Source organism: Phacochoerus africanus, chromosome 5 (genome assembly GCF_016906955.1).
Source record: "Phacochoerus africanus isolate WHEZ1 chromosome 5, ROS_Pafr_v1, whole genome shotgun sequence".
Taxonomy (NCBI): Eukaryota; Metazoa; Chordata; class Mammalia; order Artiodactyla; family Suidae; genus Phacochoerus; species Phacochoerus africanus.
Window position 1 is genome coordinate 7,031,108 of NC_062548.1, and position 26,046 is coordinate 7,057,153.

General features: G+C 51.8%; 1 protein-coding gene across 4 annotated transcripts in view; it reads left to right on the forward strand.

Moving 5' to 3' along the window:
- LMTK2 (lemur tyrosine kinase 2) overlaps positions 1 to 26,046 on the forward strand; it is an 81,966-nt gene that overhangs the window by 34,466 nt on the left and 21,454 nt on the right. For 3 of the 4 annotated variants that reach the window (XM_047779522.1, XM_047779523.1, XM_047779525.1), the window contains 4 exons: positions 1,538 to 1,656; positions 7,498 to 7,585; positions 18,410 to 18,543; positions 25,804 to 25,888. In XM_047779522.1, coding sequence (XP_047635478.1) covers positions 1,538 to 1,656; positions 7,498 to 7,585; positions 18,410 to 18,543; positions 25,804 to 25,888 — 426 coding nt within the window. Of the gene's footprint in view, positions 1 to 1,537; positions 1,657 to 7,497; positions 7,586 to 18,271; positions 18,544 to 25,803; positions 25,889 to 26,046 lie in introns of those variants that run through there. The other variant, XM_047779526.1, reaches the window with a different exon arrangement.

Genomic DNA, 26,046 nt, shown 5'->3' on the forward strand with positions numbered 1-26,046 from the left:
CGGGGTCTGAGCTGTCGCGGAGGGGCGCCCGTGCCCTGCGGTCGGGGCAGGACGGCAGGAAAGCCATACCTGGGTGGATCTGGGGGGGACATTGTGGCCTTGCTGGCTTAGGCTGCTGACATTCGTGACCTGGAAATCCAAGGTCAGGCCGAGAAATGGTTAACATTCAAGGCTTGGACATAATGGAATTATTAGCTGGGTCTAGACCCCTGGGGTCCGAGGACCAGTGAGTGGGAGTGAGTCAGAGAAGTGAGCGGTCCGGTGTTGTGTGAACAGCCCCTGCAGACGTTGCCCTCCAAGAGCGACAGCAGTGGTGGTGACACAGGGAGACCGTGAGCCGGATCGTTGCTCTGGCGCCCCAGTCACTCTCCCCTCTTCTCGCCGTCAGAGATGCTTTAGGCAGGTTAGACCTGCACAAGCCAGTTGTTCGAAACCGAGAATGTGGTTTAGTTAATTATCAGAGTTTCTTGTTGTGTTCATTTTTCTTCCCTTATGTTCCTAACAAACACATTGATTTCTTTTGAAGTTCTTCCTGTTTCCAGGGCATAAAAATTAATCTATTTTATGAAAATGAAGTAAAGGTTTTAGTTTAATTCAAGAATGTCCAAGACTTGGGGTGCCTGGGGTTAATAGAGGCAGACTATTGCCTTTGGAATGGATTAGCAATGAGAGCCTGCTGTGTAGCCCTGGGAACTATGTCTGGTCACTTATGATGGAGCATCATAATGTGAGAAAAAAGAATGTATACATGTATGTGTGACTGGGTCACCTTGCTGTATGGTAGAAAATTTGCAGAACACTGTAAACCAGCTATAATGGAAAAAATAAACATCATTATAAAAAAAAAGAATAATCAAAACAAAAACACTTCCTTTTAAAATAGTTTTTTATATTTTTCTAATCTTCAAATTTTTTTAATTTTTTACATTTTTTGATTTTTCTAATCTTAAATATTGTATTTAGGAATGCCTTGCATTGTCCTCTATTAATACTTAATATTTCACTTGTAGCTTGTTCTTACTTTTCTTCTCATTTTGTGGTCTGTGAATTGAAGTGGAATATGTTTTCCCTCTGATGTGGCTGAAGTTTTAGTACAAGATAAAGACCTGGAATAATTGGAATGCCATGGATTTTTCAAGTTCAAATGCAGCGATAGTGTGTTCGTTGGCACTTTGTCAGTTTACTCCGTCACCTGTGGAGGAGACACCGTAACAGAACTCAGCCAAAGTGTTTTTGACAAATATTTGGGTCATGCTTGCACGGAACTTAAAAATTGCTCTTCTGTAATGTCATTGGCAGTTTCAGTGAAAGTGGCATACGTTTTTAAATAGAAAAGAGCTGTGTGTACACAGACGAATGTTTTAAAGCTGAGGGGAAGCATGTTGATGTCCAGGCCTTCTGCGAGGTGGTACTTCAGAGAATAGACAAGCACCTGTGTTAGCTGATTTACTTTCCTGCGTTCCCTTTCCCAGCAAACGTAACGACCTTCTTCACCGCGGCCACGGGAGGGAAATGAAACCGTGTTGTTTGCTTTCAGGTGCTGCTCGGAGAGATTTACACCGGCACCAGCGTGGCCAGAGTAGTCGTCAAGGAGTTAAAAGCCAGCGCGAGCCCAAGGGAACAGGATACGTTCTTGAAAAACGGAGAGCCCTACTAGTAAGTAGACCATAACATACAGTCTGTACCTGTGGTCTCTGGTCTGTTGAAGATCAGCTGTAGAAAACTACTTTGGGTTTTCTGCTTTACAAAATACTCAATTTAAGGATGCTCCAGAGTCTCATAACACAAGATCCAACATGCCCAGGGGTCAGTGGAAATCACTCATCATTCTAAAACCCAGGTGAACACAGGTGAAGAAAAGACAGTGGAGGGAGTTCCCTTGTGGTACAGTAGGCTAAGGACCTGGTGGTGTTGTCACTGCTGGGGTATGGGTGTGATCCCTGGCTTGGGACCTTCGGTATGCCCTGGGCACAGCCAAGAAAGGAAAGAAGGAAAGAAGGGGAGGGGTGGAGGGAGAGAAAGAGAAAGAAAGGGAGAAAAAGAAAGAAAAGACAGCAGATACCAACGCCAGGATGACAGAGAGGATTCTCTGACAAGGATTTCAAAGCAACCAGTTGTAAAAATGCTGCAAGGAACACTTGAGTCATCGCACCCTTGAACCAAAGGAAAAATGCAAAGGCTCAGCAGAGACAGTGCATGAAGAAGACCTAAACAGACAGTTTAGAGCTGAAAAATGTCACAAACCGAATAAAAACCTGGTAGAGGAGTCTGACGTCTGAGTGGAGAGGACCGCGGAAAGGAGCGGTGATGTTGACGATAAAACAGTAGGTACGGCCCAGTGGGAACAACAAAGAGAAAACAGACTTAAAAACAATGATGAAAAGCGACTCAGGGACATGGGAGACTTTAAAAAAAAGATCTCATATTCGTGTCACAGACATCCCAGATTGAAAGGAGATAGAAGGCGGACTGAAAACCGCTAATAGCTGAACATTTTCCACATTTGGAAAAGGCAGACCTCCAGATTCGAGAAATAGAACAAATCTCAAAACAGGATAAACCCAAAGAAATTCATGCCAAGACACATCCCAGCCAAACTTTTGTGAGTTCCCTGCTGACTCAGCAGGTTAAGGATCCGGTGTTGTCCCTGCTGTGGCCCTGGTCACTGCCGTGGTATGGGTTTGATCCCTGGCCACAGAGCTTCATATGCTACAGGTGCAATCAAAAAAAAAAAAAAATCTCCTGAAAACTGAAAGACAAAAAAAAGTCTTGAAGTCAGGGAGAAAGAAATACCACCTCACCTATGGGGTTGGGGGGTTACAGTAGAAGAGAGGAGAAATCTCAAATCGTGATCTGAGCTCAGATTTTAAGAAACCAGAAGAGTAAAATGAGCTCAAAACAAGCAGAAAGAGTAAATATTAAAGAGTAGGAGTCGATAAGATTGAAAACAGGAAAACAACAGATAAAATCAGCGAACGTAAAGCTGGCTCTTAGGGACAAGCCTCTAGCAAGACTGACAAAGCCTAGAAGAGAGGAGGCAGAGATGATGCCCGTCAGGGGTGAAACCAGGCGGGCAACACTGCAGACCCTGTGGACACTGAAAGGGTGGAAAGGGAGGACTGACTGCACAGTGAACGTACCTCTGTACACCTTTCTGAATATAACATGGAAAACCTTGGATCTACAGCTCGGTCTGAACGCAAAACAAACAGACGGATACATTGGTATCGGCAAAATTAAGATTTTTTTGCTGTGTGCAAGGGACCTTGGTAAGAGGATGAAAAGACAAACTATCAACTAGGAGAAAATATTTGTAAGCCTCATATCTGACAGAGGACTCATCTAGAATGTGTAAAGGAGTCTCAAAACTCAACAGTAAAAAAAGCAGAAACACTCCAGAAGACATTAAAATGCTCCACATGAACCGCAATGGAAAGATCAACATCATTAACCACTAGGGTAATTATTCATGCTCTGAAGTATCTCTTCACAAGTATTAGGAAAGCTAAAATAAAATGGCAGCAATACCAAATACTGGTGAGGCTGTGGAGAAACTGGCGCTCTCGTACATTGCTGGTGGGCATGAAAACGGTACAGCCATGCTGGAAAATAGTTTGATAATTTGTTTAGAAAAACCAGACAAACGTATATTGACCACCATATGTATTAGTCTGGGTTCTCCAGAGAACCAGGGCTGGTGCAGTCTGTAGATGGAAGGATGGGTGGGTGGATGGATGGAAGGATGGATGGATGGATGGATGGATGGAAGGATGGATGGATGGAGGGGTGGAAGGAGGGTGGAAGGAGTGATGGATGGATTGGTGGAAGGTGGATGGATGGAGGGGTGGAGGATGGGAGGGGGAGGATGGATGGAGGGCGGATGGGACCGAGAAGCGAAGGAGGAGGGGGTCAGGGAGGAAAGGGAGTGGGGGGGGGGGGGATGGATCAGGAAGGAGATGGAGGATGGGACGGATAGGAAGGATAGGAGGGATGCAAGGATGGATGGGTGGGGGTGTGGAAGCGATGAGGGAGGGAAGGGGTCAGGGTGCGTGGGGCGATGTGGAGGAGGGAAAAGGAGGGAGTGGCAGGAAGGTGCAATGGATGGATGGATGAGAGGAGGGTGGGGGGAAGCGATGGAAGGGGTGGAATGGAGGGATGGAGGAGAGGATGGGTGGAGTGGACGGTGGAGGAGGGGGGGAAGGAGGAGGTGGCGTGGAGGGGGTGGATAGGAGGATGGAGGGGGTCGGATGCAAGGGGGAGGAAGGGGAGGGCCATGTGGAAGGTGATTGGTGGCAAGGAGGAGGTGGGGGGGTGGGGGGGGATGGAAGGAGGGACGGAGGATGGATAGGAAGGAGGGATGGGATGGAAGGATGGATGGATGAGGGTGGAGGGAGGAAGGATGGATGGGGGGAGTGGATGGGATGGGTGGGTGGATGGAAGGATGGATGGGAGGTATGGAGGAAGGACTGGATGGATGGAGGGTGGATGGGAAGGATGGATGGATGGTGGATGGAAGGATGGTGGGTGGGTGGATGGGTGGATGGATGGAGGAGGATGGAAGGATGGATGGAGGGTGGATGGGGGTGGATGGAAAGGGATGGATGGTGGATGGAGATGGATGGAAGGAAGGATGGATGGATGGAAGGATGTGATGGGTGGATGGAAGGATGGATGGGTGGGATGGAGGGGATGGATGGATGGATGGATGGAAGGAGTGGAGGGTGGGGGGTGGAGGGGGGGGGGGAGGGAAGGAGGGATGGGGGGGAGGGTGGGGGGATGGAAGGAGGGAGGGATGGATGGATGGTGGAAGGAAGGATGGGAGGAGGGAAGGAGGATGGGTGGGTGGATGGGGGGAGGGATGATGGGGGGATGGAGGAGGATGGGTGGGGTGGATGGTGGGGTGGATGGGAAGGATTGGATGGATGGGATGGATGGAAGGAGGATGGGGTGATGGTGGATGGATGGATGGATGGATGGATGGTGGATGGAAGGATGGAGGGATGGTGGAGGGGGATGGAAGGATGGATGGATGGATGGGTGGTGGATGGAAGGATGGATGGATGGATGGAAGGATGGATGGGTGGGTGGATGGGTGGATGGATGGGTGGATGGAAGGATGGATGGGTGGGTGGATGGGTGGGTGGATGGAAGGATGGGAGGATGGATGGGTGGGTGGATGGAAGGAAAAGGATGGATGGGGGAAGGGAGGGGGGAGAGAGAGGGTGGAGGGAGCGGAAGGAGGAGGGAGGGGGGATGGGGGGGGGGGATGGGGGGTGGATGGAAGGATGGATGGGTGGGGGGATGGAGGATGGGGGAATGGAAGGATGGGTGTGGGGGGGGCGGATGGAAGGATGGATGGGATGGATGGATGGAAGGAAGGATGGATGGATGGAAGGATGGATGGGTGGGTGGAGGTGGAGGAAGGAAGGAGGGGAGTGGAAGAGGAGGGGGGGGTGGTGGATGGAGGATGGATGGATGGATGGAAGGAAGGATGGATGGATGGGTGGGGGTGGATGGGTGGATGGAAGGATGGATGGATGGAGGGAAGGATGATGGGGGGGGATGGATGGTGGGTGGATGGGGTGGGATGGATGGGTGGATGGAAGGATGGATGGGTGGGTGGTGGATGGGTGGGATGGATGGAAGGATGGATGGAGGGATTGGATGGAAGGAGGATGGATGGATGGAAGGATGGATGGGTGGGTGGATGGAAGGAAGGATGGGGGATGGATGGGTGGGTGGATGGAAGGATGGATGGATGGATGGATGGAAGGAAGGATGGATGGATGGAAGGATGGATGGGTGGGTGGATGGGTGGATGGATGGTGGATGGAAGGATGGATGGGTGGGTGGAGGTGTGGATGGAAGGTGGTGGATGGATGGATGGATGGAAGGATGGATGGATGGAAGGATGGATGGGTTGATGAATGGGTGGATGGATGGAAGGATGGATGGATGGATGGATGGAAGGAAGGATGGATGGAAGGATGGATGGATGGATGGATAGGTGGATAGGTGGATGGATAGGTGGATAGGCAGGCCCACCTGCAGGGTAGGGGATGGTCTGCTTTTACTGAAAACCCACTGATATAGTGATGATCTCACCCCAAAACACCCCCACAGAAGTATTCCAAACAATGTTTGACCACGTATCTGCACTGTGCCCAGCCAAGGTGACACAGAATCAGCCATCCCATCCTATCACCCAGCCGTGGCACTCCTGGGCATTTATCTCAGGGGGATAAAAGCTTGTTTCCACACCAAACCCTTGCATGGCTGTTGATAGCAACTTTATTTTGAAGAGACTCCAACTGGAAGAACGCAAATGTCCTTGTAAGGTGAGGACAGGAAGGAACTGCTGATGCAGGCGACACCGTGAGTGATCTTGTGTTGTGTTGAGTGAAAAAAATCAAAAGGCCACATACTCTGATTTCACTTACCTGATACTCTCAGAATGGGAAGACGGTAGAAAAGGAAACCGGGTCAGTGGTTGCAGGGCTGAGGTGTGGGGGGCGGGTGGGGGGTGACCGCAAGGGGGAGCCGGGAGACCCTCGTGTCGCAGGCAGTTCTGTCTCTGCTGAGCGGTTGTTGCCGAATCTGCGCGTGTGGTGCAGAACTGAGAAGAGCACACTCCCTGCACCCCAGTCTCAGTGCCCTAGTTTCGGGACTGTGCTGTGTCACCCATTTGGGGAAGTGGAATGGAGGGACCATGAGACCTTTAAGTCTAAAGTGCTTCAGAATAAAGGGTGTTTTCTTTTTTTTTTTTGGAATGTGTGTGTGTATATTTTTTTTTCTTTCTTTCTTTTTTTTTTTTTTTTTTTTGTCTTTTCAGGGCTACACCCTTGGCACATGGAGGTTCCCAGGCTAGGGGTCCAATCAGAGCTGTATCCGCCAGCCTCCACCACAGTCATAGCAACGCAGGATCCAAGCCACATCTGCGGCCTGCACCCCAGCTCATGGCAATGCCAGATCCTTTACCCACTGAGCAAGGCCAGCGATCGAATCCACGTCCTCATGGATGCTCGTCGGATTTGTTCACCACTGAGCCACAACGGGAGCTCCCCTGTGCTCTTTCTTTTTCTTTTTTTATTTTATTTTATTTAATTAATTAATTTATTTATTTGTCTTTTTTTTTTTGCTATTTCTTGGGCCGCTCCCGCGGCATATGGAGGTTCCCAGGCTAGGGGTCCAATCGGAGCTGCAGCCACCGGCCTATGCCAGAGCCACAGCAACGCGGGATCCGAGCCACATCTGCAACCTACACCACAGCTCACGGCAACGCTGGATCGTTAACCCACTGAGCAAGGGCAGGGACCGAACCCGCAACCTCATGGTTCCCAGTCGGATTCGTTAACCACTGCGCCACGACGGGAACTCCCTTGTGCTCTTTCTAATTGATGATTTTTAAGTCTCTATGCGCATTGAATCGGGGTTGCTGTTTGATTCTCAGTTTTACTAGTCTGCTCCCTTACGAAGTGTGACTTTTGTTTTTACCAGTATCCTGCAGCATCCGAATATCCTTCAGTGTGTGGGACAGTGTGTAGAAGCCATCCCCTATCTTCTGGTGTTTGAGTTCTGTGACTTGGTAAGTTTTTAATGGAAGTTCAAGGTCAGGTATTCAGGTTTTTCCCAAAGTTTTTTTCCACAGATAGACATGCTGGACGGGGGACTTGCTCTTCTCCCCCAGGCGGTTTAATCCCCAAGAGCAGTTATTAACCCGGGCGCCGGGCCAGCTTTCCGTGAGCGTGTCGTCGTAACCCCGCAGATCTCAGCGGCCGCCGAGAGCCACGCGGTCCTTACCCTCTTGTGTGGTGGCCCCGGGCAGCCGCGGCTCTGCTGCAGCCCAGGGCCCCTGTTCCACCCTGTCTGTGGGTTCTGGGGGTGCACATGAGTGTGGGCCTGCTGTGTATACCAGTCGCTGTGGCTCTCTTGGCTCGAGTGGGTGAGGCTGTCCACATCTCCCGTACCCTCCGGGTTTCCCGGGAGGGCGTGGGCGTGGGGAGCCTGGGTCAGTTTTCTGTCAGTTACTGAGAGGCCTGTTAACATCTCCGGCTCTGTTTCTGGATTCTCCTCACTTTTCCTGATAATTCTCGCTGTTTTGCCTTGTGCATTTTGATGCACACTTGTGTCAGGGAAACAAATTTAGAATCTATAGGACTCCTATAACTTGCAACTTTGGCCATTTTGAAGGGGCTCTAAAAGTGAAAGTGTTACTGAGGGAGTTCCCGTGGGGGCTCAGCGGTAACGAACCCAACTAGTATCCAAGAGAGTGTGGGTTCGATCCCTGGCCTCGCTCAGTGGGTTAGAGCATCCGGCACTGCCGTGAACTGTGATGCAGGTCACAGATGCCGCTTAGGCTCTGTGTTGCTGTGGTGTATACCAGCAGTTATAGCTCCAGTGCACCCCTAGCCCGGGAACTTCCATATGCTGCAGGGGTAGCCCTAAAAAGACACACACAACACAGAAAAAGCTACTGAGAATAAAGTCTGTTTTTACTGATATCAATATCGTTATGCCAGCTTGCTTTTGGTTAGAATTTGTCTGGCTTATCTCTGTCAGTCCTCTTCTCTCGTTTCTACTGCTTAGAAATAGCTGCTTCTTAGAAATCTATTGATCTGGCAGTCTTGGTCACTTGACACGGAACATGTAGTCCATGTGTGTTTATTGTATCTCTGAGATGTTTGGAATGTTAGTAGCTATTTTGTATATTTTTACTCCTTGTCTCAGCTCTTCTGGCTTTTTTTTCTAGCCTCTTTTTGGATGCTTGATTGGCTGTTGCTGTTGTTTCAGTGTTCCCTATCTGCTGGTTTAGATACTGCTTCTTAATTTTGTGTATGGTTACGCTAGAAATTACAGCGTGCATGTTTAGTGTAGCGCAGTCAGCGTTAACATTCTGACCCTCCTCCAGAGAGGCTGGAACCTCACGGAGCTGTCTCTCCACGTAAGGAAACCAGAGTCACACCTTCTTCTCATGCGTTCTTCTCTCTGGGAGGGGGCTCACTGGTGCCTTGGAAAGGCCATGTGCTCTTCCCGAGGGACACACAGAAAATGGCCATGACCCCCTGCTTAGAGGGGGGCAGCCTGTGGTGGTTGCCACATAGCCCGATTAGTTAATAGAGGCATGAGAACTAAGAGGGAGGACTGGTCAGTGGTGTTTCTCATAGTTTTATTGCATATTTTATTTTGATTATCTCAGGGTTTTTTTTGTTTTTTGTTTTTGACCCCACCTGCAGCATGTGGAAGTTGCTGGGTCAGGGATCAAACCTGCGCCACAGCAGTGGTAGCACCGACTCCTTAACCCACTAAGCCACCGGGGAACTCCTTGACTATTTCAGTCTTATCAGAGCTGTAGCATGTTTGATCCTCAGTGATTGTCATGAGAATAACTCGGTTTGATCCAGCTCTGGGCGACCATGATGGCAGGTGATAGCTGTGCTGGGGAAAGACCAAGGACGTGCTTTTGTGCGGTGACACAAGTTTGCTTGTCAGAGTTCTGCTCTTCTGAGACGTTCACTGCTGTCTTTTTGGGGTCCCAGAGCTCCTGATGTCGATTACAATAACAGCTGGAACGCTCTTGCTGAGCAACCCTGCAGAAACACAGCAGGAGCTGTCATTCCTCCCGAGGGGCAGGTCTCCCGGCTCCTGAGGTGGTTCCTGCACCTGGCTCACGTGCGAGGCCGTTTTCTTATCCTTGACCCCCTCTCTCCATCCATTCCTGAAGGGCTCCCTGGACAACATTGTTGTTTTTCCTGGAGGGGCCAGAGCTTCATGTTTCCTTCTGAATGGGTTCAGGTGATGGGTTTCGTTGAGTGCTGTCTTGGGGGGAATGGTAGTTTAACCGACCTTATAAAGAAATACTGAAACATTGCAAAATGCACAGATAACTCCTGCATCGTGACCAAGAATGACCGCTGTTGACAAGATTCTAATATTGTCACTGTACATTGTTTTTTTTGCTGCTGCTGTTTTGTTTTTTGTCTTTTGTCCTCTTAGGGCCACACCCTCGGCATATGGAGGTTCCAGGCTAGGGGTCTAAGAGGTGCTGTAGCTGCCGGCCAACACCACAGCCACAGCAACACAGGATCCGAGCCGCGTCTGCCACCCACCTACACCACAGCTCACAGCAACGCCAGATCCTTAACCCACGGAGCGAGGCCAGGGATCGAACCTGCAACCTCATGGTTCCTGGTCGGATGCGTTTCCGCTGCGCCACGGCAGGAACTCCCGGCATTGTTTTTAATGTCGGTGTAATACGGACATGTTTTTTGTCAACGTTGTTTTTTTATAAAGTTTTTCCCCAGGACCTTTCCGTCTCAGATTTAAATGCATGTTCTTCAGGTATTTACACGGGACCGAGTATTCAGATCTTGCGTATTCACTCACCTGGCTTTCTGTGTCATGTCTCAGCCCTCCAGAGTAAACCAGTGTGACTTCTTAGAACACGTATTGTATGTGACTCCCCTGAGTCATGTTGGGGAACATTTGCTCCTAAAGGCTGAACATCCGGAGGGCGCCCTCGTCCCCACCGATAGCTATCCTTGTCAGGATAGAGCCGATAGCTGTTTTTATTTAACCACCCAAGTCTATGTTGATCAACAGTAATTTTTTTGGGCTTTTTTTTTTTTTTTTTTTAGGACCGCACACATGGCATGTGGAAATTCCCAGGCTAGGGGTTGAATCAGAGCTGCAGCTGCCGGTCTACACCACAGCCACAACAACGCTGGATCTGAGCAGCATCTGCGACCCACACCACAGCTCATGGCAGCACCGGGTCCCTAACCCATTGAGGGGGGCCCAGGATTGAACTCACATCCTAATGATTAGTAATGGGGTTCATTCCCACTGAGCCACAGTGGGAACTCCCCCACAGTCATATTCTTAAAAACAATGATTTTTCCCTCAAACAAGATAGAATCACCATATGGTCTGACAGTTTCACTTCCAGGTTCCTATGTCCACAGTAGCTGAAAGCAGGTTCTCAAACAGATACTTTCATGCCTGTGTTCACAGCGGCGTTACTCACGGTCGGCAAGAGGTGAGAGCAGCCGCAGTGTCGATGGAGGGAGGAAGGCGTGCGCCACACGTGGTCCTCGTGTTCAGCGGGGTGTCGCTCCGCCTGCAGGGCAGGGAAATGCTGACACACGCTCCAGGGCGGAGGAAGCCTGAGAGATAAGCTCAGTCACAAAGACACGTGCTGCGTGATTCCACGTGCACGAGGGCCTTGGATGGACGGTGGGGCTCAGAGAGACAGGAGGTGGCGTGGTGGGCGCCAGGGGCTGGAGGTGGCGGAGCTGGTGTTGAACAGGGCCGGGGTGCCTGTGGGGTGATGAACGGCATTCCGTGCGTGGATGCCGGGGATCCCAGATGTTCGGCAGCGCGCAGGGTCTCCGTGCCGCGGAACTGCGGTCGTCGTGTGCGGTGGGCGCTTTGCCACACACACAAAAGCATGGGGAATGGCCTCCTGTTCTGTCAGGTGCTGTGCCACCTGCGACCCGGGCTGGGAGGAGGCTGGTATGCCCTTGGGAAATCTGTCGGTCAGCACTTGGAATGACCAGTCTCAGTCCCAGTAGAGGCCTTTAACCCCAGGAGCCCTCCGCCCCGCCTGGCAGTGAAGTCACATTTGCTTCCCAGGGCGGTTCCTTGCCCATCGCCTCCCGACCCTAGTAAATTTCAGGGGGAACCGGGCTCCCCAGCATCAAGGACCAGGGCCTCAACAGGGGGCTCTGGCTCCGAGGTCACGTTCTCCGGTCTCTGTGCAGAGACCCTTATCAGCCCGTGAGCCGTGCAGGCGCCCACCTGCCTGCCCTGCAGGGACGGGCCCTGCACGCATCAGAGCCTTGATCCAGCTGTGCCCCGCTCCCGTCCTGGAGGCCCAGAGCCTCCAGAAAGAGGCAGGCCTGAGCAGAGGGGCGTCGTCCAAGGCAGAACCGCCCTCTGGCCGGAGCCCAGGGGCTGCGGGCCAGCAGCCCAGGCCTGGTAATCGGCAGCTGCGGCCACCGTGAAAGGAACCACTGTCTTCGCGTGTTCTCAGTAGGTCGGGAGCCCTTGGCTGAACGCTGGCCCTTTCTCTCGTCACCGGCACGATCATGCTCAGCAACACCGTCATTTAAGTAGAAAGGAGAGAATATTTTCGCACTTACTTAAGTAATTCTTTCTGAGATGGAATTACCAGTCTCTTTTTGAAAAGCACTTTATCTAAGTGTTTTTACCAAAGAAAATGAAAACTCTGCTGTGTTTGGTAGCTGGACTGCAGCCAGCAACCTGTGAGGCTGACAGTGCCGAGTTTACGGAGGAGCGGAGCTGCAGGGACCTCTGTGCGACTTGCTGGGGGGCCAGGATCACTCAGGGAACAAAAATGTACTGTGCGCCTGTGGCACACAAAGAGCTGTGCCCCGTGCTCTGGGGACCCAGGCGAGTCACCCCGGGCGTGAGCCACCCTGTCCGGCCTTCCCGGCCTGCCTCACTTGGGTGTCACCTGGGGGGCTCCCTCCTCGCCCTGGGCCTCAGCCCAGGCGTCTGTGAGATGATGGAAGGTCATCTGACCGGAAGGTGATGGCCGTGTGGTCTGAGCACGTGGTATGCGCTCAGGAAAAGGTGGCTGTGTTTATTCATGTCTCATTTCCTAAGTTAATTGAGAATTAAGGGTTGGAGTGGATCTGTGGGGCAGCGCTGACCAGGCCTCATCTCCGAGGGTTGGTGGCGTTTGGTCTGAGCGGAGGGCCGTGTGGCTGGACTTGCTCAGCAGGAGAGGGGGCAGCGGGAGCCGGGCAGGGACGCCGGGCGGCGTGTGTGCTGGGGGGTCACAGGTGGTCCCTCGGGGCGTGGAGACGCAGTGGGAGAGGGCGCCGTCCCCTGAGAGACGGCGGCCGGGAGGCTGGAGGCCGAGGTGACGCGGGGTTGGGGGGGGCACGGCCTGTGCCCTCAGAGGTAGTAGTTCCTTCTCTCACCCGACTCCGAAGCAAGAGGTGATAGTTTCTTTGCAGGGGGGCCTTCGTGGTGTCCTGGACGGACTTCCTCGATGCTCTTCAGCCAGGAGAGCATGAGTGGCCTTCTGGAAGGGCTGGGGCGGGCCAGCAGCACGTGTGCCCCGAGGCTCAGGACCAGTCGGGGCCGCAGATCCCGGGCTCCCGGCACTGGGGGAAGCTGAGCGGGGCGCTGCCCTGGGCTGCCCCGTGCTGGGCCTGTGAAGCTTGCTGCTCCTCGGGGTCTCGGGATGAGAAAAGCGAGGCTGCGCGAGAGCAGGGGTCTGAGGAGTCCCACCCAGGTCTGAGCAGGCTTTCCGTTCTGCTTTTGTTTGTCCGCCTGACCGACCTGCCTGAGGCCACATGATGGCCGGTGGCGACTGCTCACGGCTGAATTTTATCCTGTGTACCTTTGTGCCGGGTGGCGTGATGTTCGTGCACGCGTTTTCCACCAGTGGGAAGCCTCTGTTCTAACTGGCCCTTGGTACAGATAGGGAGAACGCCTGGTTCCTGGCCGCGTCTCAGCAGACGTGCGTCCGCTAAGTGAGCCGGTGCACTGGGGACCCTTCCGGGTGGGCGTCCAGAGACGAGCGACGTGTCCCCGCGCCCAGGAGCTTGTGGAGAAGAGAGGAGGGATGGGGGTGTCGCAGACAGAGGTGCGTGTGGTGCATGGGGACAGTGTCCCCGTCTCAGAGCCATCAGAGGGGACGGCACCATGGGACCAGGCTTGCTGGAGGGCCTGGGGGGCTGGGACCGGCGCATTCCCCACACTTGGTACCCCCTGGGCCCCTCACCCCGGCTCTTCTGCAAATAGGCCTGGGGCTTGGTGATGGGTGGGAGTCTAGGGGTAGAGCGAACTCAAGAGTGAAGTCTTGGCTTTGGTCTGATCCACTGGCAAGATGGTGGCGCCATTTCCCGGGGTCGGGGCTTCGCCCTGGATGTCAGGTTCGAGGTGCCTCTCGGGGCATCTGGGGAAGGCGCCCACCTGGCAGTGGAACAGTCTGGCTTGGGACGTGGGGGTCCGAGCCAGAGGAGTGTCTGCGAGGTGATTTTTGAAGCCATGGGGTGATAGAATCACGCGGGAGTGGATGTCCCGGTGAGAAGGGACGAGGACCAAGGACAGCGCCCACAGCAGACCCAGCACGGGGCCCAGAGAGGAGGCGGGAAGGAAGCCGGGAGACTGGCGGGAGGGAAGAAGCGGGTCCCTCGCCTGGTTCTGCTGGTGAGGCGCCCACCCAGCGTGCATTGGGCAGAGGCGGCCAGGGACAGCCTGGCGGGAGCAGCGAGGAGGGAGCCGGGTCGGAGGCAGAGGGCACCTGCTGGCTCTTTGTGCGGTTGCCCTGAGAGGTGTGTGAGCAGCGCAGGGCTGGGGAGAGGCTGAGCTGAGTTAGCGGGCGCGGGGTGGAGAACCTGTCATCACAGGAGGTGCTGTGCAGGAGGCCGTGAGTGGTGGCACAGAGAACCCAGGGAGCTAAGAGAAGCCTGGGCCGGGCGGGGGTGCCTGAGTCCCAGGCAGTGTTGTTAATGCCATGCTTTCACCCATGTTTTTGTTTAAAAACATGTTTCCCCCAGATCATGCTGTCAAATGTATGAACGACTGTACTTTTTTCGGTTATAAAGCTACTTACTTGTTGGGTTTTTACACTGTATTGAAATGAACTCATCGCTGTCCATGTCCTGCAGACAGTGGGGCCCAGCCCTCGTGGCGGCTGATGCTGGGGTCTGACTGAGAGGATTTAAGTGTCTGAATGACTCAGTCCCCTGGCTGCTCTGGAATAAGCCCTTTGCTGCCACCTAGTGTCATACATTGTTCTTCCTGAGTTTTGGGGGGGAGAGGATTATTTGGGGAGGATCTGAGAAATTTTTACAACTTGGATAAAAGAGAGTTGCCGTCGTGGCGCAGTGGAAATGAATCTGAGTAGCATCCGTGAGGACGCAGTTTTGATCCCTGCCCTCGCTCAGTGGGTCAGGGATCCGGCGTTGCTGTGAGCAGTGGTATAGGTCACAGACTTGGCTTGAATCCCAAGTTGCTGTGGCTGTGGTGTAGGCCAGCGGCTACAGCTCCCGATTCAGCCTCTACCCTGGGAACCTTCATATGCTGCGGGTGCGGCCCTAAAAAGGCCAAAAAAAAAAAAAAAGAAACCACCCAAAAACCTTGGGTAAAGGAAACTTTCATTCAGAATACATTGCTGTCCTGAGTGTTTTTTTTCCTTTTTTGTTGTTGTTGTTGTTGCTATTTCTTGGGCCGCTCCCGCGGCATATGGAGGTTCCCAGGCCAGGGGTTGAATCGGAGCTGCAGCCACCGGCCCACGCCAGAGCCACAGCAACGCGGGATCCGAGCCGCGTCTGCAACCTACACCACAGCTCACGGCAACACCGGATCGTTAACCCACTGAGCAAGGGCAGGGACCGAACCCGCAACCTCATGGTTCCTAGTTGGATTCGTTAACCACTGCGCCATGACGGGAACTCCCCTTTTTTTTTTTTTTTTTTTTTTTGACTAATGGACCAAAGTAATAATCCTCTCTTCTCACTAAGTGTCCCTAAAATATAAATAAGGCAGATGTTCCATTTTTAGTACGTACATACTGTAAACATTTTTATTGTAAATAAAGATTTAATTCTGCTTTTTCTCTTAGGGGATGGTGCCAGGGGAGTTCTGAGGCTTTTTCTAGAACCTAGAAATAACCCTGGACCCTTCACAGCCCATCACAAGTCTCATCCATGAGAAGCTGCGGTGGCTCCCCCGTAAGCGCTGAAGTTACGTCCTCAGGCTGGCGCTATGCTGGCCTGGACGTGCTCCCGTCATCTCTCGTGGGAGGGAGGGAAGAGGCGTTCAGGTTTTGCCAGGCTGGAAACATGACTTTAATATTTGGAGGCAAAATCCCCTTCTGGCTATTTTACTTTATCTTCTAGTGAAATTCGGGGAGTGGCCTCTTGTGGAGGGAAGGTTTGTTTTTTTTTGTTTTTTGGTTTTTTTATGGCCACACCCACAGCATATGGCAATTCCATGGCCAGGGATTGAACCCTCCCCTCCGTAGCGACCCAAGCTGCAACAGTCTGATTCCTAACCCACTGCACCACAGTGGGAACTCCAAGAGAGAAACGATATTTTAAGAACAGTGAGTGGTAAGGAATATACTTTAGATAACCTTGAAAAATAGCTACACCCTCTCTGCCATTCCTGCCTTCATGGCCAGAGTCACTTGGGGCATGTTTGCTGTTTGCCAGCAGCTTCTGTTTGTTTTGAGAACTGGCCAGTTACAGCACAGCATACGCTCTCCTTTTGTGTGAGGGCAGTTTCTCCTTAGATGGATGTGGCAGGAAAGGGGTTAGACAAGTGCATTTAAGTTGTCCTTTCACGGTGATGTAAAGAAACCTAAGCCCTCTGTGTTCATGTTTTGTTTCCGTATGGAATACCTCGTGAAATTCCCAGTGGGCTGCAGGCCTGGTGCTTTCTGCTGGAGTTTTTCTGGGTTAATTTCATTGCCACCCAAACCTGTCTTTATTCCCACTGCTCCCAGCTGGACAGAGCTTAGCCTGGGTGAAGGTGGGATTGGGGTGGGAAAGGTGGTTTTTGGTTTTTGGTTTTTTTCCTTTTCTGGCCGCCCCACGGCCTGTAGAGTTCCTGGACCAGGGATGAGATCCGAGCTGCAGCTGCAGCAACGCCGGATCCTTGACCCACTGTGCTGGCCAGGGGTTGAACCTGTGGCCCAGCGCTCCTGATGCTGCCGCCGATCCCATTGAATCATAGCAGGAACTCTGAGGGCATGTATTTTTTAAAGGGAAGAAAGGTGTGTGCTTCCCCCTGGGGCACCTTGGACCTGCGACTGCGGAACCAAAGCGGAAAGAAGTGAGGGGGCCGCTGTGAGCCCACCCCTCGGTCCTGCAGGAGCAGCTGTGCTCCTGGCAGAGCGGTTGTGTGAAGCTGGGCAAATCCTCCAAGGCCCTGTGGTTGACTTGAGTTGACATGACATTCATTCTGATACAATCGTTGCTTTCATCTGCACGCAAATTTGACTCACTCGCCAAATAGAATTTTCCTGACAAGTTGGTGAACTGAAGAGTAGGCGTGCGGCCCCACAGTTCCTCGGGTCTGTGACCTTGGGCCAATTCCTCACCCTCCCTAAGCCTCCTTCCACCTCTGGAGAGTGTTTGAAAGTGCCAGAGTTATTGGAGGTCACAGGTGTGCACACTCCCAGCCCAGTGCCCGGCGCATGCTCAGAAGCCCAGGTGGTGAATAAGGGTTGTTAATATCAACATTAGCATTTGTGTGAAGATGATTGAAACAGGATGAAAACAGACGTAGATTCTTGGTGGGGACCCCGAAATCCCATTAGCATGTACTCGGTATTAAATGTGGACAAATGCTGGTAAAGAAACACTCTGTTTCCCAGTCTAATTCTGGGAGGAATTTCATCCATTTCCTATCTTCAGGAGCAGTTAGAAGAAATGTGTTGATTCTTCTGTTGGCCAAGGAAAATTGCCTCCCTCCGGAGTCTTTTGAACGTAGTATAAAGAAAACTGAAAGCTATCAGCTTTCTAAATTTTATTAATTGAATATGTCAGGCTTTAATTTGGAATTAAATCACATGAATAAATATTTAATCCTGTGGAAAGCAGAACGTGGAAGATTTCCCCAGAAGTGTAGCTCTTCCCAAAACACATGCTGTCACTCTCCTCCAAGGCATGGAATCCTTAAACTCATGAGCAGGAACTGGGTAAGGTGGGGACGTGCCGTGGGAGCACCCGGGGGCTTGGCATTGAGGCCCGGGTGCTGGGTGCTGGGTGCTGGGTGCCGGGTGTGCGCACGTGTGTGTGTTCATTCTCCTGCTTGAGTCGCTGTCCTTTGAAGAGGCGTCTTTAAACTGACATCATGACTTTTTCTGGGGTGGCTAGAATGTTCTTTCTCTCGGAGGCCTCTGGCCGCACAGGGCCCTGGGGAGGCTGGCCGAGACCTGAAGCCGTTCCGAGCACCGGACGTACTTCTTTGCTCCATTTCTACCCATTTTTCTTTCCTTGTCTCCCTCCGTTGCTCTGGGTGCCTCGGCCTGGCCGAGGTGGTGGATTCTTCTCGAGTCCCGGAAGGCAGCCTGGAGGTCTGCGTGTTGTCTCTCAGGGACCGCGAAGTTGTGTCCCTCTGCACTTGGTTTGAATCGTGCGTCGTGGCCAAATGACCTCCTTAAAGCTGTTACACGTATGTTCCCACAACAAGGAGAAACTCCTCTTTAGTTCAGAATGCTCCTCGAGGGCGACGCGCGTCTTCTCCGCCTTCGGTGTCTGATGGGAATCGCGCTTTGTCATTTCAGACGTGCTCCGTGCGGGCGGCCTCCCTCGGCTCGGATCTGAGACCCCTCTTTCTAGCAGACAGGCTTCGCCGCTCCTGTCCGCTCAGGTAGGCCTTCGCCTGGTCCTCTTTGGAAACTGAACTGGGTTGCTTTTCGCAGGGCGACCTGAAAGCTTACCTGCGCAACGAGCCGGAGCCGGTGCGGGGGGACGCGCAGACCATGCTGCTGCAGCGGATGGCGTGCGAGATCGCGGCGGGGCTGGCTGCCATGCACAAGCTGCACTTCCTGCACAGGTGGGTCCCGCTCCCCAGGGCCCGGCCCGAAGCTCGGGGGCCGCCGGCGGGCCGGCTGCGGGCGCGCTGCCCCTGGGTGCCCGAGTCAGCACAGGGGCTGAGCTGGGGAACGGGGTGCCGCGGCACAGCCTGAGGTCTGGACATCACTTCCCGCATCTCGGAGGGTGTGAAAGAGCGCACATGGCTCAGAGTGGAGCGGGAGCAGCCCCAGTCTGCCTCCCAACAGCGCTCCTCGTCCTCCTCCGGTCAGCGTCAGGCCTGATTCTAACCGCCTCCTGCTCCTGAGACGGGAGGGGAGGCGCTGGGGCTGTTACCTTTGCCCAGGCAGCCGCCCAGGCTGGGCTGCGGGGGATCAGGCCGAGCAGGAGCCGCACAGGGATCGCTGGAGGAACACATTCCTGTCCAGACCTTTCTGGTCCTGGCGAATAGCGAATAGCCACAGCTCTTTGGAGGATGTTGTATTTTGTTTGGATCATCGATGCAATTTTCTTTCTTTCTTTTTTGTCTCTTTTTAGGGCCACACGCACGCATATGGAGGTTCCCAGACTAGGGGGTGAATCGGAGCTGTAGCCGCCGGCCTACACCACAGCCACAAGCAATGAGGGTACGGAGCCGCATCTGCGACCTACATCACAGCTCACAGCAACGCCGGATCCTTAACCCACTGGGCGAGGCCAGGGATCGATTCCCAGCCCTCTTGGATACTCATCAGGTTCGTTGCCGCCAAGCCACAATGGGAACTCCAATTATCATTTTCATAATTAGGAGTTCCTGTCGTGGCGCAGTGGTTAACGAACCCAACTAGGGAACATGAGGTTGAGGGATCGATCCCTGGCCTTGCTCGGTGGGTTAAGGATCCAGCGTTGCTGTGAGCTGTGGTGTGGGTCGCAGACACGGCTCGGATCACGTGTTGCTGTGGCTGTGCTGTAGGCCGGCGGCTACAGCTCCGATTCACCCCCTAGCCTGGGAACCTCCATATGCCGAGGGAGCAGCCCTAGAAAAGACCCAAGAAAAAAAGAAAAAAAATTTTTTTTATAATTAAAACAACAAAGGGCTTTGAGTCCCGTCTGAGATGGTGATTCTGTGAACCCGAACGGCGATTTCTGCTTGTTCTCTTCTAGCCTTTTGAGCTCGGATTTTAGTCTTTTAAAATTACTTCTCAGGCCTCTGGAGAAGCACAGCCACGTCTCCTTAGTTGATTTTAATTTCGTCGTTTAACTCTTAACCATCCAGAGGCCTGAAAAGAACACCTGTGTGATGTCTGGGAGGTATTAGATCTTTTTGAAGGCGGGTTGCCAGGGGTGTAGTTATACCATAATGGCACCATTTTAACAAGAAAGAAGCCCCCTGCTGGTATTGGTCCATGTGTGTCTGAACAGACAGGGGAACATAACCTGTCAATTTCTCAACATTACTTCAGGCTGTGGGAAAAGGGAAAAATTAACATTTTCCTTATACCTCTATCTTGTATAACCTGCATAGTGAGCAAATCACTCCGATAAAGGGCTTTTTAAGAGACCCTGAAAAATGAGGAGTTTCTTCAGACTGAGGCAGCAACCTTTCCACAAAACTTCCAGATGTAAAGATCGAGTTGTTTTTTTAATGGAGAAATCATCCTGTTTTTAATCTTATAACAGGTTAATAATCAGCCTATGTGTACTGTTCATCTTTTGGAAAACACAGATGACTATTACCCAGCACTTGGTTTAGGAATTTTTAGATTTTGGAGAATGGAGAATTTTAAAAGTGTCGCATGAGAATCAGCAACAAGGAGTACTTCTTGTGGCTCAGCGGGTTAAGATCCCCACACAGTGTCCGTGAGGATGCAGGTTCGATCCCTGGCCTCGCTCAGTGGGTTAAGGATCCAGCACGGCCACAAGTTGTGGCGTAGGTTGTAGATGTGGTTTGGATCTGGTGTTGGCATAGCTGTGGCGTAAGGCTGGCAGCTGCAGCTCCGACGCGCCCCCCAGCCTGGGAACTTCCATATGCCGTGGGTGCAGACTGAAAAGGAAAAAAAAAAGAGTAAGCAACATAAACGTATCAAAGACAGCTAGAAACTGGGGAGTTTTTTTCATATTTCTTTCTTAGAAATTGTGTTTAAAGCCTAAGTCGGTTTTTAATATTGTGTTTTAAAAATTGGCTTCAAAATAAATAAATGAATAAAACTTGGGAAGGTCCCATCCATCTGACTAGCATACATGAGGGTGCAGGTTGGATCCCTGGCCTCGCTCAGTGGGTTAAGGATCCGGCGTTGCCGTGAGCTGTGGTGTAGGTTGCAGACGCGGCTCGGATCCCGCGTTGCTGTGGCTCTGGCGTAGGCCGGTAGCTATAGCTCCGATTCTACCCCTAGCCTGGGAACCTCCATATGCCGCGGGAGCGGCCCAAGAAATGGCAAAAAGACCAAAAAAAAAAAAAATTTACATTTGGGGCAAAATTGTGTGCATTTTTGTTGTGGTTGGTAGCACGTTGTAATAGCATTATTTTTAAATCAGAGTAGAGTTGACTTACAATATTGTGTTTGTTTCAGGTGTACAGCAAAGTGATTCAGTCTGTGTGTTTTCATGTTACTTTCCACTTTAGGTTATTACCAAATATACTGAATAAGGAGTTCCCTTGTGGCCAAGCAGGTTAAGGATCTGGTGTTGTCACTGCAGTGTCCCAGCTCGTTGCTGTGGCTCAGATTCGATACTGGGCGCAGCAACGTGCCATGGGTGCGGCCAAATGTTACATATATGTGTTGAATACATAATAGCATATTTTGAAGTTGGGCTTTAGAATATTCATTGGCAGACTCAAAATGAGGCTTTTTGGGTTGGTTGAAAGTAGAACATCCGCCAGGTCCACGTGGAAACTGATCTGGAAAAGCGCCGCAATTAAGTTTTATATGGACTTACTGTCTCAGGGGCTTATGCCTGGGCCTTGGGTCACCTGCGTTTCTGCCGTCAAGCACATGGCTGTCCCAAAGGCCAGCTAAACAGCAGGAGCTGCCAGTGTGTCACGCCCCATACCCTTCTGCTGTGCTGGCTGCAGGCCTGGGACGTACTGTCCCAGCCTTCCGTCTTCCTCAAGGAGCAGTTTGAGTCCAGAGCCACCAGGTCACTGCCATGAGCCAAGTGCAGAGAGCTTCCCGTGAGCGGCCGGGCCTCGTGGTGGCCTGTGTGGCTGGAGACCTCTTCAGGGTTGGCCCAGTTTTCCAGTCCGAGGTCCTTTCTGCCGAGAAACACTGAGGTTACTGGGTCATCCAGCCTCTGAGCGTGGCTGTCCAGTGTTATAGGGCCCCATGTTCATGGGACCCCGTTTACACGGGTGTGGGGTGTGCATGTGAGGTCGTGGGGCGGGGGTCACAGCCGCAAGCTTGTGTCTGCGCTGCTGCGGGGAAGAGAAGTGGGATGCGGGGACGGGGTCCACCCGTGTCCTGCGGGCCTGCTCTTCCTACCCTCCCCTGCTGCTCTCCGGGGTCTGCAGCCCACCTTCAGGTGGTGAGTGGCGCCCCCCGCAGCCCACGGCGGGATTGTCTTCAGTCTCCGTGGCTGCCGGTGGCAGCAAGACGGGGGTCCAAGTTGTTCTCTCCGGCTTCCCCAGAGTAAGCCGGTTACTTAACCCCACGGAGCCGCCTTCTTCTAAGAAATGGAGGTGCTCTTGCCCTGAGGTGCTTTTGGGGAGATGGCAGAGGTGATGTGTGCCACGCCAGGAGGAGTAGGCGCGCCTGGCTGGCTGGTGCTGTTGCTCGGGGGTTGGGGTTGCTGGGAGAGCTGAGGAGGTGGCACCACGAGGAGAGGAGGGTTTGAGGGTGGCTCCAGCCTCGCCAAGCGCCTAGCATCGGAGCAGGGTCCTTCTGAGCTGCGGGCAGGCGTGATGCTTCCTCGTGGGCCTGGACGGGAAGCTCTTGAGAACTCTTTTCATCTGTGAGCTCCCGCTTCCTGTGGCCGCCAGCTCCGCTCACGTGGCCGAGGCCCATGCAGTCACCGGCAGCTGAGGTGACAGCGAGTGCTGCCAGCCCAGGGGACCGAGCCAAAGCGTTGAGAGTCTTTCAGGGCTGGATCCCTTGGCAGCCTTGCCACCAGACCTGTTTTTCAACTTGAAGGAAGAATATCCTGGGTATGTTTGCATTTCCTGACCCAAACCGGCCATTGACGTCAAGAGTTACCTCTGCTGTTAAAAAGTTACACCTTTGCTTTAGCTTGGCATGTTTTGGGGCTTCAGGAAATACTCATTTTCACCAGTTTTGAGCTGAATTATATCATCATTTTGCATCTGAATGACACTACTGTTACAAAAGCATTTCCTTTTGGGGAGAGTTTTATGCGTGTGAAAACCTTGTGTGTTAACCCTTACCGGTTAACCCTCCCCGCCTGCTTTTTCAGCTGGGGGAGGAAACCAGCTCCGAAGTCACCCTGTTCTTGGTCGTGCAGGCGAGACTAGTCGCATTCTTGGGACGGTACCGGGCTGACCAGGGGCTTGGGGGAGGGGAGAACACGCTCTCCGTCCTCATCACCCCTGGTCCTCAGGTCCCAAGAGGCACTTCCTTCTCCCCTGGGAGTCGTAGAGTCAGAGACCTTGAGGTTCACACAGTTGCATTTATAACGAGAGCCACAGGCCTCTGGCGTCTTTTCTCTGAGCCCCTCCCCTGTATCTAAAGACCTGCAGGGCAGGTGCGCGAGGAGCAGAGCGAGGAGGGAGGCAGCAGGGTGGCCCGCGGGGAGGGACACAGGACCCTGTGGATGGCTGGTGGCGCCCAGCTCTCGGGCCCGCTCTTAGGAGGGGGCTGCCGGGGAGGCTGAGAAGGTCTGTCTGTGGGACTCCGGAGATGCAAAAGTAGGGACCAGTTCCCTCCTTCGGGTTGGAAGTTTCTACAGGCGCATTTCAGTTTGTCGAACGCGGCACCCGCTGCAGGGCTTCACGGAGCGAAGGTCTCTGGCAACCCTCTGTGGGTGCCCTGCCCCAGCAGCCCTTGCTCCCTTCGGGTCGCTGTGTGATGTTGTGGTAATTCTCAGGACGTTTCCGACTTTTTCAGTTACTGACATCGTGGTGATCTGGGATCAGTGATGGTTAATGTTACTGTGTAAATCTTTAGGCACATTTTAAACGGTAGCATTTTGGTGGGGGTGTGGCGTTCTTTTTTTTTCCCTTTGTTAGGGCTGCAGCTGCGTCACCTGGAAGCTCCGAGGCTAGGGGTCACATCAGAGCTGTAGCTACCGGCCTGCACCTCAGCCAAAGCAGCACGGGATCCAAGCCACATCTGCGACCTACACTACAGCTCCCAGCGACACCGGATCCTTAACCCACTGAGTAGGGCCAGGGATCAAACCCACATCCTCGTGGATACTAGTCGGGTTTGTAACCCGCTAAGCCACAACAGGAGCTCCACCAGTAAAGGATTTTAAACTAAGAATTGTACTTTTTTTTTAGGACGTAATGCTCTTGCACAGTTAGTAGACCACAGTGTGGTGTAAACGTCACTTTTCTATGCACTAGGAAGGCAGAACATTCCTGTAACTTGCTTTCCAGCCAGATTGGCTGTACTGCGGTGGGCCGGGACACTGCCCACCTCCCAGCTGTGCCTCTGCATGGCTTGTCGCAGTAGCGCCGCCTTGAGGTTCTCTTCAGACGCCTCCACGGGCCTGATGGCTTCTGGAAGGAGCACTGTGAAAGTGCCACTCACGAGAGGAACTTAATGATTATAATTGTGCGTGGAGACCAGCCGCACTCACAGCAGTGCCCTGACTGGCAGCACGTTTTCTCGGTTATCGATGGTGAAGATGGACACACTTCAGTTCTCGTGGCTCCGCTTTCTTTCCTATAAATGGGTAGCAGAACCGGCCCCACCTCAAAGGTTTGTTGTCAAGATCAAATGAATTAGCGCATGTCAGGTGCTTAGGGAAACACCTGGTGTCAAGCAAGTGCTTGGTAAACAGCAGCCAGTTGTCATATGACGGAATCGGTGGTGTCAGGCGCCACGCTGTCATTGAATTGCCTCGCTGTCAGCTGGTGCTGTCGTCAGCCTCCTTGTTATGTTTCAGACATGTGAGCTTTGGAACTGAAAATCTTTGAAAATAAGAATTTAATAATTAAGTTTTTGGTCTTCTACAGCCATATAAAGACCGACGTTTTAAACTTTGGACTCCAGAAAGTCAGTCTCTGAGAACTTTTATTCATGATTTAAAACTATAAATTAGGTGTCTCACTCTGTTTTTAGTTTAGTGGCTTCTTTTTTTTTTGGTCTTTTTTCCTTTTCTAGGGCCGCTCCTGCGGCATATGGAGGTTCCCAGGCTAGGGGTCGAATCGGAGCCTACGCCAGAGCCTCAGCAATTCGGGATCTGAGCCGCATCTGCGACCTACACCACAGCTCACGGCAACACCGGATCCTTAACCACTGAGCAAGGCCAGGGATCGAACCTGCAACTTCATGGTTCCTAGTCAGATTCATTAACCACTGAGCCACGAAGGGAACTCTAAATTTAGTGGCTTTTTTATTCACATGCCAGTTGTTAATTAAAAAGATGCTAAGGGCTAAAACTGAAATCCAGACAATGTAGTTTATTGTCTGTATGGGAAGTTCCTTTAGAAAAAATAGGTTTTGGGTTTGTTTTTTGTTTTTTTTTTTCCAAATTAGGTGTTTTTGAAAATTAACTTGTCTTAGATAAACTGTATAAGTAAGTTGTTTTAAGAAAATCTTGAAAACACGCTCTTTGCCTCCCTCGTGGAGAAGGCGGAGTTTGGAGGAGATGAGAGTGATTTGGAAGGGGCCTCTTTATAATGTTCATGTAGCTTAGAAAAAGGAGTTAAAAAACAAGCGTTTTTAACAATGTCAGTTAATCTGGGGTGCTAGAAGTTGTAACCTCATTCATCTTTACTGACAGTAAATTGACTACTGCTGGGTACTACTCAGGTAGTGCAAGTTATTTTTTTAAAAACTCAGACAATTTGCCCTATTTAGAATTCTTTATTGATAACTCTACAGACACTAGGAAATGAGCCATAAATCTGGTATTAATGCAGAACAAGATACAGATAGGTTCATCGTCCAGAGTTATTTGCCAAAAAGTCTGATTGCCTCAATTCTTTAAGTAATTAAGAATGTGGTACTATCTTTTTCTATGCAAAAAAGGATTGTAATACATTATTAAGCAGGGAGCTCAGTACACAGACTCATCTGATTAATTGAGAAAGCCTTTTGCCACAGCGGTTTCATGTTGTGTTATCCTGGTTACTTACTGGTTTACCTTGCTCTCGTGTTCATTTCACTCTTTGTGTTTGCAGCGATTTAGCCTTGCGGAATTGTTTTCTTACCTCGGACTTAAATGTGAAAGTGGGAGATTATGGAGTAGGATTCAGCAGGTACAAGGTAAGCCAAAGGCTTAAGGATTCTCTCCTTGATCACATTTAATTTCATAGTCATGAAATGGTCATATCATAGAAGGCCACACCATTTTGGAAAGGGAGTAAATCATTATTGCCAGCTGCGTAATAAAATTCACACATCATATAAATATTTCTGTTACA